This window comes from Canis lupus, chromosome 2 (genome assembly GCF_048164855.1).
Source record: "Canis lupus baileyi chromosome 2, mCanLup2.hap1, whole genome shotgun sequence".
Classification (NCBI taxonomy): domain Eukaryota; kingdom Metazoa; phylum Chordata; class Mammalia; order Carnivora; family Canidae; genus Canis; species Canis lupus.
This window is the reverse complement of record NC_132839.1, coordinates 8,792,253-8,807,722: the sequence shown is the minus strand read 5'-3', so window position 1 is coordinate 8,807,722 and position 15,470 is coordinate 8,792,253. Positions and strand designations below refer to the sequence as shown.

Here is a 15,470-nt window from a genome sequence, read left to right as displayed (position 1 = left end):
CATATATATGTATGTATATATACTAAAATCTCTATTTTTGTTCATACATACATATATACACACACACACACGAATGAAAATAGACATTTAAGTCTTCCAGATATGACTACATTTAAAAGGGCTTTTATGTTTTTTATTTATACATCATTAAACAGGAGGATGACTAAAATTTGGCTTTTTTTCATTTTTCAGAAGATATTTATCAAAACATTAAAAAAATACAGAACACAGAAAACAGAAAATAGATAAATATTTTAATGTGTTGTTACCTTCATTTCCATTAGAATACATTCATGGTACTCGATCCATTAAAATTGCTTTACTATTCCTTTTATTTATATGTAGCTTATTCACCTCTCAGAGGTTAGGAATGTTAAGAATGATTATTAATAACAATAATTTACTTACTGATTTTTCCCTGAGTATAGGATTAAATATCCAAGACTAAATTTAGAACTACATTTTGTTGATATTTTACATTTTACTGGATTATCTGAACATGGAAACCTAGAACTTTGATACAATCTTAGACTCTTTAAGTGAATTTGGAATAAAACTGAACCTCATCACACTTCATAATAATCAAGGCACCTAATTTTCTAGATACTTATGTAGTTCAAATTTTATTATGTATCTAAATGTCCAGTGCAAGTCAATTTTGTCTAAAGTCCTAATAATACCAATAAGCTTTCATCAATTACGATGAGAATCATTGTTCATTAGTAAAATAAAGTTTTATTTAAGAAAATGATCACATTTAAGTTAAATGATTTTAGTATCTAAAATTTTAATTAACAATATTTGGTAAATTTGTTCTTATTATCCCCTATTTTAATTTATTCTACTATTTTTTTAGTATTAATTTCTACTTCCTATTAGAGGGAGACTCCTGCACTAGGCTATGTAGTACAGACTGTTAACATTAAGTTATTTGACCGTTACTACAATTAATTGTGTGAAGAACGGTAAGTTGTAATTGTGTGACTTTGATTAATTAACTGATTCAACTTTAATGGATTAAATTAAATAAATTTACCTTTCAGGATTTCGTTTTCCTTATCTATAAAAGAAGGTCACTGAACGACATATATTATCCTTAAGGTCTCTTCCAGTTCTCACATAAAATGACTAAGAGCCAAATTATATAAATTTATACATTTATAGGCTACCTTTTAAAACAATTTCAAACTAGCCTTATAAAATATGACAGTTCTATGTTGTAAAATTGTGAATTACTACACTTCACTTTTCTCTGAATCTTGCTGATTCAGTTCTAAGATACACTTATTTTTATAAAGCTTCTTAGAATGGTTGAGCTAAGGCCAAAAACCAAAATGTTGCATTGGGGTTTAATAAACATTGTTAGTAATGATTACATAACTTTTTGCTAAGATAGATATATATAGCCCTTATCACAAAATGACATAAAGCCAGTGTTTTTACTGAATATGTAAATCTGGGAAATATTTAACATCTGACCTTTGAGGAGAATTCCTTTCAAATATATTTAATTTCAGTGAAGAAGAGAATTTTGATTTGTCTCAACAGCAATCTCGAGCATAACAGATAATTATACATATTAGTTGATTTTAGGTTTAAGGAAGAGGTTCCCTACATAGTGGTATGCTCTCACTTAAACTCTCTTTCATGAAGGCATGGTATTCTGACCACTGGCAGAGTTATTAACATAGAAAATTCTTAACACCGATCAAAATAGATGTGGCAACACTGTAACAGCACCACTGCTGGAACAAGGAAGCCAGTGGAATACGATGGGAAATGAGCAAAAATCAGCCACTGACCCTTGAAAGAACCTTTAGGGTAGGGAAAAGACTGGAAATAAAGCTTAAATTCATTGAAATAATTTTGTCTGAACTTTTAAAATGAGAACTTTAGTGATTCGTCTAATGCTTACAAGAGGGGAATTCAGGTTTACATATTTTTGTTTACATTTTCAGAACATATGTTTTACAGTATGATTTTTCTTATTAGAAATATGGTTTTGTGATATAGAATTGCAGAGCACAACCAAAAAAAAAGTTTGGAGAAGGCAGACTTGGATTTAACAAAATCTGAGGCAGTGCTGTAATTTATAAAAACACAAATTCTATGGTTAAGATGGAAAGTACCTGTCGAAAATATTTCTGAACCTAAAATGATATTTTGTGTTGTGACATTCCAAAGCACTAAATATTTTTAATCTCACTTGAGGAATAAGTTATTAGGAATCAAGTAATACTCAGAGTCTAGTTATTTGATTTAGAGATTGGGGTTCATTCCAATCCAGTGTTTGAGTAACTGATGGGCAATAGCTCGGCTCGGTGGCACAAAGAATGCCTGCTGCTTCCCTTTGGTCAGAACATCCACAACCTAAAATACACCATAATAAAATGTATTAGGATTTCAACACTGAAACACTATTTCTATGCTTATGCAACTTAATTAAAATGTGACAACTCTTACAGTGAATAACAACATAGAAAGTGACAACATCCATGTTCAAATGCAAAATTTAGTGCAGTATTTTTAGTTGATTCAATGAGCTAGTGAATCAATTTTAATAAATATTCCAGAAAGCATATTCCCTTATGACAAAAGAAAAAAAAAAAAAAGACATGAACAAGAAAAGTACACGCTCCACACTTATTTTCAAAGTGAAGTCAATTTTTGGAATAGGTTCCCTTTTATAAAGTTCTAAAAAACATCTAATTTCTATTTTTTGAAGTTAAGCATAAAATGAAATAAAAATTCTGTTTAGGCAAAGTCACAAAGGATTTCAGGTCTTCACTACTAATAGTGTATCCATTTGTTTTCTATACAAATACTTTGGGTTAAGCAAAACAGACAAGTAATTTATCTTTCATTATACTACTGAAGGATGATGTTTTAAAAAAGTTCTTGTGCATGTATCTTTGTTATATAGTTTTGTTATTCTTGCCCTTAGTTAAGCACATTTTAAAATGAACAAGAACTTTTCAAAAAATTTAAGCATTTTCACTGATATTTTCTGAGAACTACTTGTTTTAATGCTATAAACTAAAATACAAATGTCTAAGACTAAGCTTCCTGTTTCTCATCTTTGATTTCATGTTTACCTATTTTAAGCCCATTGAAAAGCTGAAGGAATGACATCTGAAATTAGAAAATGGCACAGAATCATCAACTCGAACAATCTCACAGAATGAGTTAGCATAGGACGCATCAATTACACTGCAATCCATGCATGATGGGTGGGCCACAGCCATTCATTCAACTTGGTGAAAACATGTATCCTTGCTGCATGCCCAAACTGATACAGTCAGAGAACAATCAATAGAAGAAGGAAATTAAATTGAACTTTACCTGTTCTCTAGTGAACCAGCGGGCATCCTCTATTTCATTCTTGTCAACTTTAATTTCTGTAGACACTGCCACAGCTAAGCAACCAATCATTAAGGAGGAGGGCATTGGCCATGGCTGACAAGAGACATACTGAACATGGCCAACTTTGACTCCACTTTCCTCTTCTACTTCTCTCCGAACAGCATCTTCTATTGTCTCCCCTAATCAAATGGGGCAAAAGAACAAGTAGCTGATGAACATGCCTTGGACATTCTGTGCTCTGAATAGTTCAAACATTTGGAAATCACTTCGGACAGAAACCCAATTCGAAGAATCAGAAAGCACAAGCCTAAAACTAGACTGGAATCCAAAAAAACATTTCTTAAAGTATATGACCAAGTACATAATCAAAATGCCAGAAAACTTTTCTTGAAGGTCCAAATTTTTCGGCTACAGTGTAAAAATGGTAACATCCACAACTATCCAGAACCTAGTAGATAAACACTATGCAATTATTTTATATATCATCTCATTTATGTATTATCATTAAATAGTTATAAATTATCATTCCAAGATTTTTATAAGTGGTTGGCCTTTTCCTTACTAAAATCTTAAAATTTTTTATGTTGTCAAACAATTATTGCAGATAACTTTTCTTAAAAAGAATTAAAAACCACATTAACACTAAAAGTTTAACATAAGATGAAACAGTACTTTTTCTTTCTAAATGATTTTTTTCTTCTAGAAGACTGTTGACTCAGGTATGATAAAATAAAGTAATGCCTAGAAGTGTACTTTTTAGTTCTGATTTGTTGGAATTGAGAATTAGAATACAGGGAATGGTTTTTAAGTACATCTGAAAGTTTAGGAATATTTTGCTATTTAAGTATAGCTTTTTATTTCAAATAGGTTGATGTATTTCCTATATTAAAATTAACAACTTATGTTCATCCAAAAAAAGAAAAAATAGAGTGGAACGTTAAGTCATTAGACTAGTGTTAAGATATCTGCGAGACCATAGCTAAAGATTAGCATACAATACATACCACAAAACTCCTATAATGAGAAAAATAAAAGGAAGAACCAAAACAAAATTAGGCAAATATAAACATGTAAAATTCAGAGAAAATGAAAATTGGATGCCTAAAACACATTTGAAAAAGATGCTCCATTAGGAGAGAAATGAAAATGGAAAACTACAATGACACTATTTCTCATACCTATCAGGATGGCAAATTATAAAGTATGAAAATTGTAACTTGGTAAAGATGTGGAAAAACAGAACATGTCATGTGCTGTTAAGAGCGTAAACTGGTAGGGACACTTCGAGAGCAACTTGGCAATGTCTACAATAGGTCAGGATTCTCATATCCCATGAGTTAGCAATTCTACTCTCAAGTGTATACCCTTGAAAACTCTTGCAAATGTGCACAAGGAGTAGTATAAGAGTATTCTTTGCAGTATTGTTTGCAATAGCAAAAACTGATATAAACTAATTGTTCAACAGCAGAATGGATGAACTGAAGAGTATTTTTTTTTTCCTGAAGAGTATTTTTAAATAAAATGTTTTATAGCAGTTAAAAACATAGCCTAGAGTCCTAGAGACAGCATAGTGATTAAGAGCATGGAGTCAGCATGCCCAGGTTTGTACCCCTGCCCTATCACTGACTAGCTGCTTGATCTTGGGCAAATTATTCAGCTCTTGTACCTCAATGCCGTATCGGTAAAACTGCTGTAAAGTAGTACCTTTGTGAGGCTGTATGACGGTTCTATGATTCAATATATGGAAAGCCTTCAAAACAGAGTGTGGCGCAAAGTATGTTTATTGCTATTACTATAAGTGCAGATTAACATTGGAAGTTAAGATTAAACATGTGTATTAATTATCATTTATTCCACAGGTATTTATTAACTCCTACTACATACAAGGCACTGCTGTAAGGGTGCAGGCTACAAGGATGAATGAAATAAAGTCCCAGCCCTTATGCAACTTGCTTTCTGATATGAGCAGATAATAAATGAGTGGACAAATAGATACAAACATATATCAGATAATAAATACCGAGATACATTCACACATACATACATACCATGTAAAATGGTAAGGAGTGCTATAGGGAAAAGCCAGGCAGGATGACAGAATTGGGAATGCAGGGTACAAGGCTAACTAATGTATTTGGGGCTGTCTGGGAAGGCCTCTTTGAAAAGTCAACATAGTTGGGTCTAATGAAGGAAGTGAGGTGTAAGTCACGCAGATACTTTGGGTAATAGCAATATATGAAAGAAGAAATGCTGAATTTTTAAAACAGGCAAGATTATTCCACTAGTAAAAACAAATATCACATCACTTAAAATACACAGAAAATATTTTAAAACATCCCATTAAAAATGTCATAGCATGATAATTTGTCAAATGCCATCTAAAATTTTTTTTTGGAAATTTTAAGTTAAAGGAAAGTTATTATGAAAGTTATTAAGAAAAGGCTTACCAGGTTCAATAAATCCAGCAAGGCAAGTAAACATGCCTGGGGGAAATCTTTTCTGCCTGCCTAAAAGACACTTGGTCCCATCTGGATGAATAACTTGCATGATTACTACTGGATCTGTTTTTAAAAAAATCAGATGAATGAATGATAGGAAAAAATAATTTAGACTCACTGTCAAATAATATAATAAAAAGGTGTATCTCCCATAAGAACAAGACTCTGGTCTAAGACTGTTTCTTTCTGTTTCTGTTTATTTCAGGGAACTTGCAGAGAATATTGTATCCTAAAGGAAGACTAATTTTGTCGTCTTCTTAATAGAAACATTTATTATATACTTATGGTATGCTAGGCACATATATTTTTTTAATTATAAAAAAGTTAGAGTAGGTATTATACAGCATGAAGAAAATACAAATTTTACTGTAGCCAACGTGAATTTGCCTCTCCCTTCCACTCCAATCCTGAACAAATGTTTTTAAAAGCTAATGTGGCTCTATGATTAAGTTTAAGCCATTAAAAAGATGAAATTTAAATTAAATAACAGTTTATTTCCCAGAAGTCATTAAAGGCAGTGAATTCTCCTTACTAGGTCATGATTGAGAACTGGAGTCAAATGTAAAAGGATCCTGAGCAGTGAAACCAGGTGTCACAAAGTCATGCATTTTACTCTCAGGAGACTTCCTCAGGTATTGTTGTTTATCTCTTATTTTTTCACAAGTTTTAAAGGACTAGGTTTTCAGATTTCCAACCTACAGAAGACTCCAAAGCAGCAATTAGGAGGACAGAAGGTATAGGAAGACAGCAGCAGGGATGAAAAGCTAGCTGCAGGCTGTACTGCCTTGGTGATGCCTCAAAAAGGCAAAAGGGGCTTTTGTGCGTGTGTGTTTTTTTTTTAATCTCTGCACTAAGTAGATCCTAATGGGGTAGACTTTTGAAGTCATGTATTTTAACACATTCAAATTCATATCGATTAACTCAAGAGTTAATAAACGGTCAATTACACACAATGTCCCTTACTTAAAAGTCGTGGAACTATATGATACTTTACTATTTATAGTCTTAACAGTTACATTAATTCTTATTTTATTTAATGAAAAGGTGAACCTCTCAACAACTCAAAATCTTGTCTTCCCAGAATGTCTTACTCCCAAGGTTCCAGATGGCTGAGATTTTACTGTCAAGGAAAAGGCTTACCAACTCTTGGATATGATGTATTGTGAACACCATGGAGGCTAGGGCAGTCTTCTTTTAAGCATACTCTTTTGTAGCCACCTTCTTCAATTTTAGTTGCACTTCCACAGGTTGGGCAGAACTTATATCGACTGTGCCAGGCAAGAACTGATCTTGCTTGAGCTACAACCCCTTTAAGAGAAGCATAAAAAGTTTTAGTTCTGTGATAAGTAATATCCAAGTAAAATGTTTGTAAGTCAAGGCATACACTATATTCTCTGAATGGCTGTGTGACCAAGAATTTTAGTATTCTTATTTTTATGAGGAATGTTTCTTTTGAAGTAAAATATCTAATCCAACAGATGACAGATGAAAATTTAACTTTTAATTTTAACTAATAAAACTTTCAGATAGATGTTCGTACATCTATCTTATGCACTATATTAGCTTAGCCTTTTACTATAGAATGATTTTTATATTTTGGATATACAAGATTGTAGCGTATGGTGATTTTACAAATACTGACTTTACAATAGTGACTTTTACAAAAATACACTATGCAGCCACTTCCTAATTTAGACTTGGATCCTAAGAAAATATTCAGGGCAAACTGTAGGAACTTCTTTCTCCTGTCCTGGGTGACTAAACCACGACTAGTCCATGTCACCAGGATATGTGAAACACATCCTGTTTACAATTGGAAACTGCACAGAATATTAAAAAAAAAATACTAAAGTTATAACATTCATGGTTAGCCCTATTCATAAAAAATGCCTACTAGAATAAATCGCAGAATATATATACTTTGGCCTTTAGCCTGCTACATCAAAAAAGAATATGGCCTGACCAGAAATGTTATAATTGAAGCAATAAAAGTAGAAATGCTGAATAGGCATTTGCCTGACAAACTTGCTCTCACTAAAATACATTATTATTTGGTTTAAGGATTTTTGAAAAAAAATCAGAATAACCATAAATAGCAGTAACAATGTTTTAAACTGGAAAAACAAAACCAATAAACCACACACAAAAACATTTTAATACCGAAATTCAACAAACCATAGGCAACATTAAATATGTGCCTACTACGTTACCTTACAATATGAAACTTATGCAAAGTATCTACACTTTTTCAAAACTGCTTCAATAAGAAGCTAATATTTATTGAGTACCAACAATGTGCAAAGCATCATGCAAAGATCTTTAATATATATCATCTTCAATCTTTATTTGTGAAGAACAAAACAGGTTTAAAAGATATTATGTATTCATGAGAGACACAGAGAGAGAGGCAGAGACATAGGCTGAGGGAGAAGCAGGCTCCCCGTGGGAAGCCCACTCTGGGACTCAGTCCCAGGACCCTGGATCAGGACCTGAGCCAAGGGCAGATGCTCAACCACTCAGCCACCCAGGTATCCAAAAACAATATATTTCTATTAGACTACCTGATACAGAGGATAGTGTGAAATGGACAATATGTATGACAGAGAATACAAATTTACTTTATGTGAAATAAAAATACTTACATAGCTCAATGAGTCACCTCACCTTATTTAATGTTTAGAGCAATCCTATGATGTAGGTACTACTATTATCCTTTTTTTCTGGAGGAGGAAACTGAGGCACCAACAGGTTAACCGTGTAAGTTTATATAACAAGAAAATAAAAGGACCTCAGTTTTCTAATTAAAAAAAAAAAGAGCGATTCTTTTCATCTTAAAATTATATAGCTACAAAGAAAAGATGTTTTCTTTAAAAAGTGCAGGGTTTTCTCCATAGATGTGGAGAATAAAACATACCAATCCAGACTTTGGGAGGAGATATCTACGTAGTCTCTGGAGGGGCCCAACACACATCGCCTAAGGGAAGGTGGATATTGAGAAGTGACTCCTTCCTAACCTTCCAGTAACTTTAATTTAGCATAATTTACCTTACATTCCTTCCACTTCGTTGATACCCCTCTTACAAATTCATCAATAGCCTCATATTACCAAAATGAAAGATCTTTAAAAAAAAAAAGTCTTTGTCTATCTTACTCAAATTCTCACCAGCATTCAATGTATTTAACCACTTCCTCCTTGAAATACTCTGCTCTCTTGGTTTCCATGAGCACCTTGTCCTGCTTTCCCCTTACCTGTGGTCAGGCCACACTGTGGACAATACCTTTGATAGCATCTCTGTTTCTACTTGATCTCAAAATTTAGGGAGATTTGGGTATGATTCTGGGGCTTTCTTTCTTGCTTGCTCTCAACTCTCTATCTCAGTAGTTTTCTGAGATTCAAATAACACCTTCATGTTGATGACTCCCATAGGGGTAATTCCAGATCACACCTCTCCTCTGTGTTCCAGATTCTAATATCTTTCTCTAAAACTCAACATGACCAAGATTCAAATCTCGATATATTTAACTCTGTCCTGCTTCCCTTGCTTGTCACCCCGCTTTATCAAGAAACAGTATCACTATCTACCAAATTACTAAAGTCTCACACTTAGCAACCATACTTGATCTTTTCCTTCATCATTATATACCCCATACCCAATTCATTAGCAGGTGCTGATGATTTTTCTAAAATATACCCTGAATGTTTTCCTTTTCTCCATCTCTACCATGGTCACCTTAATTCAGGCTGTAGTCCAGGTTACTATCACTCTCTGTTATAATAGTCTCAACCTACTGATCAAGCCCTATTAGTTTTACCTCTACAGCATTTCAAATTCTTCCTTTCTCTCCATTAACCCAATCCACTGCAAGCTCTTAACTGAGGTACTGTACTCTCTAATCTGCTCTTAACAAGACTTCTGACTTCACACTCAATTACCTACAATTTCATGATCTACAAAGCAGGCAGAGTGAGGGTTTTTGTTTCTTTTTAAACTATGGGTCTGGTCACAACATTTAAATGGAATTTAAAATAAAAACCATGGCATATAAGGCCCTATGTGAACTAGCATACCCAACAACAGAAAACAAAATAGTCAAGGTCTTGGCCATTATGCTCAGTGTATAGCAGGTGCTCAGTAATGATTCACTGAAGAATCAAGTAAAACCAGCCTGCATTAGGATTAATTCTGGGGAAACTAATCTTGGCTGATTAAAACTATTTTAACTGCTCTGGCGACTAGTCCCCTACAGTGAGAACTTTAGCAAAGTTCCAATGAAGATAGCCTAATATTGCTTACTGAAAAAAGTTTGCCTTCTATAAAATGAAGGTATGTGTGACTTCAAACCGGTTCCAAAAACAGTATACTTTCCAACACAAGTAAGCCATGTTCTTTTCTTACCAGCTTCTTTTTCTTTCAATTGCAGAAGAGCCGGCATTGGAGGATGAAGAAAATAACAATTTTCATGTCTTTGCTTAAATTCTTCAGCAGCAACAGAATCTATACCTAGAGCAAACCAGGCAACCAACCCATCTTCTTCTCTTGGGACTTCTCCAGCATAATTAAATGACTCTTTTTTCATTTCAAGTTCTACTCCAAGGAAAATCAAGGTGATCTTTTCAGGCTGAGACAAATAATCTTTTACATCTGTGTAGTTCAGCTGACAAAGCCTGACTTCTGGCTGTTGGAAAGTTTCTTTATTGCCACCTAGAGTAACCAAGGGATTTAAATCTGAGAAGAGGATATAAACTGTGGCTGGATGGCTTTCTTTAGCTAGTAGCCAGTCAGAATTATTTCTTTTTTCACTTTTTCGGTCTAAGAGTGTCCTGCTAAAATAATTTTCACATTCTTCCACTTCATTACTTAGGAACCAAGGCTTCATCCCACTTTTAGCATTAGCTAGTAAGTTAGCTATATGCTTATAACCCCAAAATTTAGCAATATCCAGTGCAGTCTGCCTTGATTTATTGACAATGGATCTGTCACACCTACAGATGAAAAGAAAAATAAAATAGGAAATAAGCACTTTCTTTAATATTTATCACAATAAAATATTTCCAGATGCACAATTGCTCCTTTAATGATTATGCATATTTTTTCTCTTAGTACAAAATTTGCTAGTGGGAAAGTTAAAAGAAATCATCGTAAATGATGAAAAGTTAGAGATAGTAGATAGTTAACATTTTTTGAGAACTGTAAAATAAAAAAGCAGTAAATCTTATGTGTTATAAGAAGAAATTAAAATTTTTACAAGGGGTTCTTGACAGTCATAGTGGGTAGATCTATGTTTTCTATTTGGAAGAAAAAGATTAGACTAACTCATAAACTTTCTTTGCCATAGGTATGAAGGATATTTATCCCTCAAAAAAAGAAGTTAAAGGCTATTAGTTAGATATTATGCTATGTTTTTATATAATAATTACAAGCCCAATGGTATATGGCTACAAGAAAAATTTAAAAGTAAATATATAACCCGGAAGTTAAACCACAGAGCCCTTCAAGTAGTAGTGCCTAAAACGTTTACCCTTTGTCAAGTAGAAATTGGACAACATCTGGGTGCCCATTCCTTGCAGCATACATTAAAGCAGTCCAGCCATTTTCAGAAGTTTCATTGAGAAGAGATGGAGAATGACTGAGGATTACAGTTAACCTGGCAATGTCTCCTTCAGCAGCTGAATAGTGAAACTGGGAAATTATTTCTTGCTTTGGGCTTTTTATAGAAGACATTTCTTCCTTAAAAAGAGGGAAATAGAAAAAAAAAAAACCCTCTCATTTTCAATTGCTGTTTATTCAATGATGGAACATTACCTGAATGCACACGTAATTAGGATAGTTATGGTTTCTAAAGCCATATACTCTTCAAAAGGTAATTAGTGCTCAACTGTCATCACAGCATGTATTTCAAAGTCGTTTTAAATATACATTTCAAATATAATTCGTCATGGGGGGTGTATAACATAATGTATAAAGAGTTTTGGTAATAAAGATAAGGAGGGGCATACTCTTGAGAAGGAGTGTCATGTAACAAGCATTATAAAGAGGAGGGGGTATCTGAACTAGATCAGAGGGATTTCATTATAGAGCAGGGGAATGAGGGGAATTAAAGCAGACAGAAGTCAAGTCACAGGTTGTTTTTTGTTTTTTTTTTTTAAGCAGATGACAACCAGTATTCTCTTAGAGTCGACGATACCAGAAACAGGTGCCTGCCCTTAGGAAAATTATGATCCTACAGCTGATCCTTCAGAGTTTCACATGGAAGCGATTTATTGGTTTCCCTGCACAACTAATTCTACAATCCATCTGGGATTGATTTTTGTTCACAGCGTGAAGTGGGGGCAAGATACATTTTTATGCCAGTGGATAATCCAGATGACTTGGCGCCATTCTTGAACTTAACGTTCGTCCCACTCCACTGCGGTTACTGTCCTGGCCATAAATCAGATGGCCATTTATTTTGGATCTGTTATTGAACATCGTTCATTTGGTGACTTTGTCAAAATTTGAATCCAAGAAACTTTTTAAACCATTAACTTTGTCTGCTTTACTTGCTTGTTTCAGTAAGGAAAAAGATATATAGAAAATCTCATACCTCTTAATGAATGTTGTCTCAAGATGGATTGAAAGTGGTAGAGCACAAACTGAGCCATTCTTTGTGGAAATGGTTCATGCTTAAGTTCTCTAGAACAAAGTTTTTTTTTTTTTTTTTTTTTAAGGTATGGATTTTTGTTTAGTGAAATGCTATTAAGAATTGATTTGGGGGTCCCTGAGTGGCTCAGTGATTCAGCACCTGCCTTCGGCCCGGGGCGTGATCCTGGAGACCAGTGGAGACCTGGGATGGAGTCCCACATCGGGCTCCCTGCATTAGGCCTGCTTCTCTCTCTGCTGGTGTCTCGGTCTCTCTCTCTTTCATGAATAAATAAAATCTTAAAAAAAAAAAAATTGATTTCGGGGGCAGCCCGAGTGGCTCAACGGCTTAGCGCCTCCTTCAGTCCAGGGCCTGATCCTGGAGACCCGGGGTCAAGTCCTGCATTGGGCTCCCTGCACAGAGCCTGCTTCTCTCCCTGTGTGTCTCATGAATAAATAAACAAAATTAAAAAAAATTTAAAAAATTGATTTGGGATTCTACGTAGGCTATCATCATTCTACGCAATATTGAGGCTAAAAAGGAAAGATCGAGGGCAGCCCGGCTGGCTCAGCAGTTTAGTGCTGCCTTTGGCTCAGGGCGTGATCCTGGGGTCTGGGATGGAGTCCCAGTTTGGGCTCCCCACATGGAGCCTGCCTCTCTCTCTCTGTCTCTCATGAGTAAATGAAATCTTTAAAAAAAAAAAAAAAAAAAAAAAGGAAAGGTCGTAATCCATACTTAGTGTCTGCTGTTGCCTCTAGTGTTCTCACGCTGCAATTTAGCTGGTCAAGTGTACAGAAGAGGGAGTATGAACAAAATTTAGGGGGAAAAAAACGGGCTGAAAAGATGGAAGTGTACACCTTTCCAGTTTGTATCTTTCCAGTGCTTCTAAAAAGGGTCAAATGTGACCACTCACCAAAGGAGAGGGGGTGGGATGAGCCCTCGAGTGTGTAAGACTGTTGAATCGCAGTACTGTACACCTGGAACTAATACCACGTGTATGCCATTACTGCAATTAAAGTAAAAGGCTTTAAAACAAAACAAAACCTCCTAGGAATGATGAAAATACGTTCACAACTTCAGCTGGGGGGAGGGGAGCGACTTCTCTATTAGAAAGCCGATTTATGTCCTTCGATCTACCTCTACCGTAGAACGCACCTATTGTCTTGCAGTGAGGTGTCTAGAGGACTCGTGCACGAACACGACGCCCGGGACCGCGCCTGGCCCCCTGCTGTCCGCGGGCCCACGGGGGCGGCCTCCCTTCCCTTCCCAGCTGCCCACGTCGTCGCCCCGGTCCTGGGGGAGGCTGGCCTCGGGCAGGGTCCTGCTGCCTCGGGTGCTCCGAGGTCGCAGCTGTTTCCTCGCCCTCCCCCAGGCCTCGGGCCGCAAGGGTCCCCCCCCAGAGGGCGATTCACGCCCCGCAGGGCGGTCCTGATGCATGCGGGGCTCTCAGGAGGGAGGCGGGGGAAATGAATACTGGTCCCGGCAGCTTTCTTTTTTTCCCCCTTGTTTTGGCCGCGAAGCCGGCTAGATTCAAACAGGCGTCCTCCTGCAGTCACACCTCCCCGAACTCCAGCGGCGCCCCGGATTGACCTCGTTTCTCTCGCGCAGGTCCCCGCGGGGTCAAGGCCCTGAAGGCGGGACGGGGTGGTCCGGGGGCCAGGGGCTTTCCCAAGGCAACTCCCGCCGCCCCGAAACGTCCTTTCCCCCCGCTGGGGAGCCCGGGGCCCCGGAGGTCGCGGGCCCTGCTCAGCGCGTTCCGCGTCCTTCGCGGCCACGCCGGGCTCCCCCTCCTCCTCGGCGTCCTTTACTCTCTTCTCCGGTCGCTACTGGGGGATTCCGTCCTTCAAACGTGAACCTGCAGGTGCAGCGGCCCTCGGCCTCCCCCACCTCCAGGGCCGGGCCGCGCCCCTGCCCCCCTCCCGGGGGGGGGTAGAGATGGGGGGGTGGGGGTAGAGATGGGGGGTGGGGGTGGAGAAGGGGGGGTGGAGATGGGGGGGGTGGGGGTGGAGAAGGGGGAGGTGGAGATAGGGGAAGTAGGGGTGGGAGCGGGGGTGGAGGTAGAGATGGGGGGAGGTGGAGGTGGGGGGACGGCGAGATGGGGGTGGAAGTGGAAGGGTGGTGGAGGTGGAGATAGGGTGGAGGTGAGGGAGGGGCGGGAGGAGGGGTGAGGGGGCGAGGGTTGGAGGTGGAGGTGAAGGTGGAGAGTGGAGGAGATGGAGGCGGCGGAGGGGGTGAAGTGAGGGAGGGGGAGGGAGGGGGCGGGGATGGGAGAAGGGGGAGGGGGGAGGGGGACGGAGGTGGAGGTAGGGTCGGGGCGGGGGGTGGGGGGAGGGGAGCCCAGCGCTGCGCGCCCCCAGCTCCCGCCCGCGCCCCGACCCCCCCCGGGCTGCGCCCCACCTCGAGGCCGGCGGCGCGACCACAGGCGCTGGGAGCCCGTCACCCACCGCAAGGCGGGCTCGGGCGCCGACGCACTCGCCGCCGCCGCTACTAACCCAGAGGTCACCAGACCGGAGCAGAGCAGGAAATAGCCGCAAGACCGGAAAACCCCCGCTCTCGCTCGTCGCGGCGCCGGATGCAGCCCTCCCGACTTCCGGCGGAGGGCCGCCGTCTTTCCAACGGTTTTCTGGGAAATGTAGTTCGGCGGTCGCTAACCGTGCGCGGTCCGTGAGGGGGCGGGGCCTCGGGGCGGGGGAAGCACGCGCGAGGGGCCGGGGAAGCAGGTGCGGGCGCTGAGCTCCAGCATCTCGGCGGTCGGTCGTGCCGAGGCGCGGGAGGCGTGGTGGTGCAGACGACGGGGAACTGTAGGTGTGTGGAAGCGGTTGTAAGTTGCTCAGCGTTTCACACTCAGGGCCCTCACCTCCCCCCAGGTGTGGTCTGCTGCCCCGCGCTCTTTCCCGCAGGGTTGGCTGCGCCTCTGAACCTAAACTCGTCGTGTGCAAAATGGTACCTTGTATGGGCCTCCTTGGTTTAATCGTTCTTTAAAAAGTG

General features: G+C 38.8%; 1 protein-coding gene across 16 annotated transcripts; it reads right to left on the bottom strand.

Annotated features, from left to right (window-relative positions):
- Window positions 1–237: 237 nt before the first annotated feature.
- Window positions 238–15,155, bottom strand: NUDT12 (nudix hydrolase 12). 16 transcript variants are annotated; one of them, XM_072788781.1, is made up of 9 exons: window positions 14,975–15,044; window positions 12,649–12,780; window positions 12,447–12,535; window positions 11,382–11,586; window positions 10,259–10,845; window positions 7,002–7,169; window positions 5,811–5,924; window positions 3,343–3,542; window positions 238–2,370 (listed from the first exon to the last, which is right to left on the bottom strand). In XM_072788781.1, exons 2-9 carry the CDS (start codon window positions 12,765–12,767, stop codon window positions 2,260–2,262), a joined length of 1,593 nt encoding a protein of 530 aa, XP_072644882.1. In that variant the 5' UTR covers window positions 12,768–12,780; window positions 14,975–15,044; the 3' UTR covers window positions 238–2,259. The 16 variants fall into 16 exon arrangements, with proteins under 16 accessions (XP_072644882.1, XP_072644872.1, XP_072644904.1 ...); XM_072788771.1 differs by having other exon boundaries at window positions 14,880–15,016; XM_072788803.1 differs by lacking the exon at window positions 12,649–12,780 and adding an exon at window positions 13,396–13,488 and having other exon boundaries at window positions 14,880–15,009.
- Window positions 15,156–15,470: the final 315 nt, after the last annotated feature.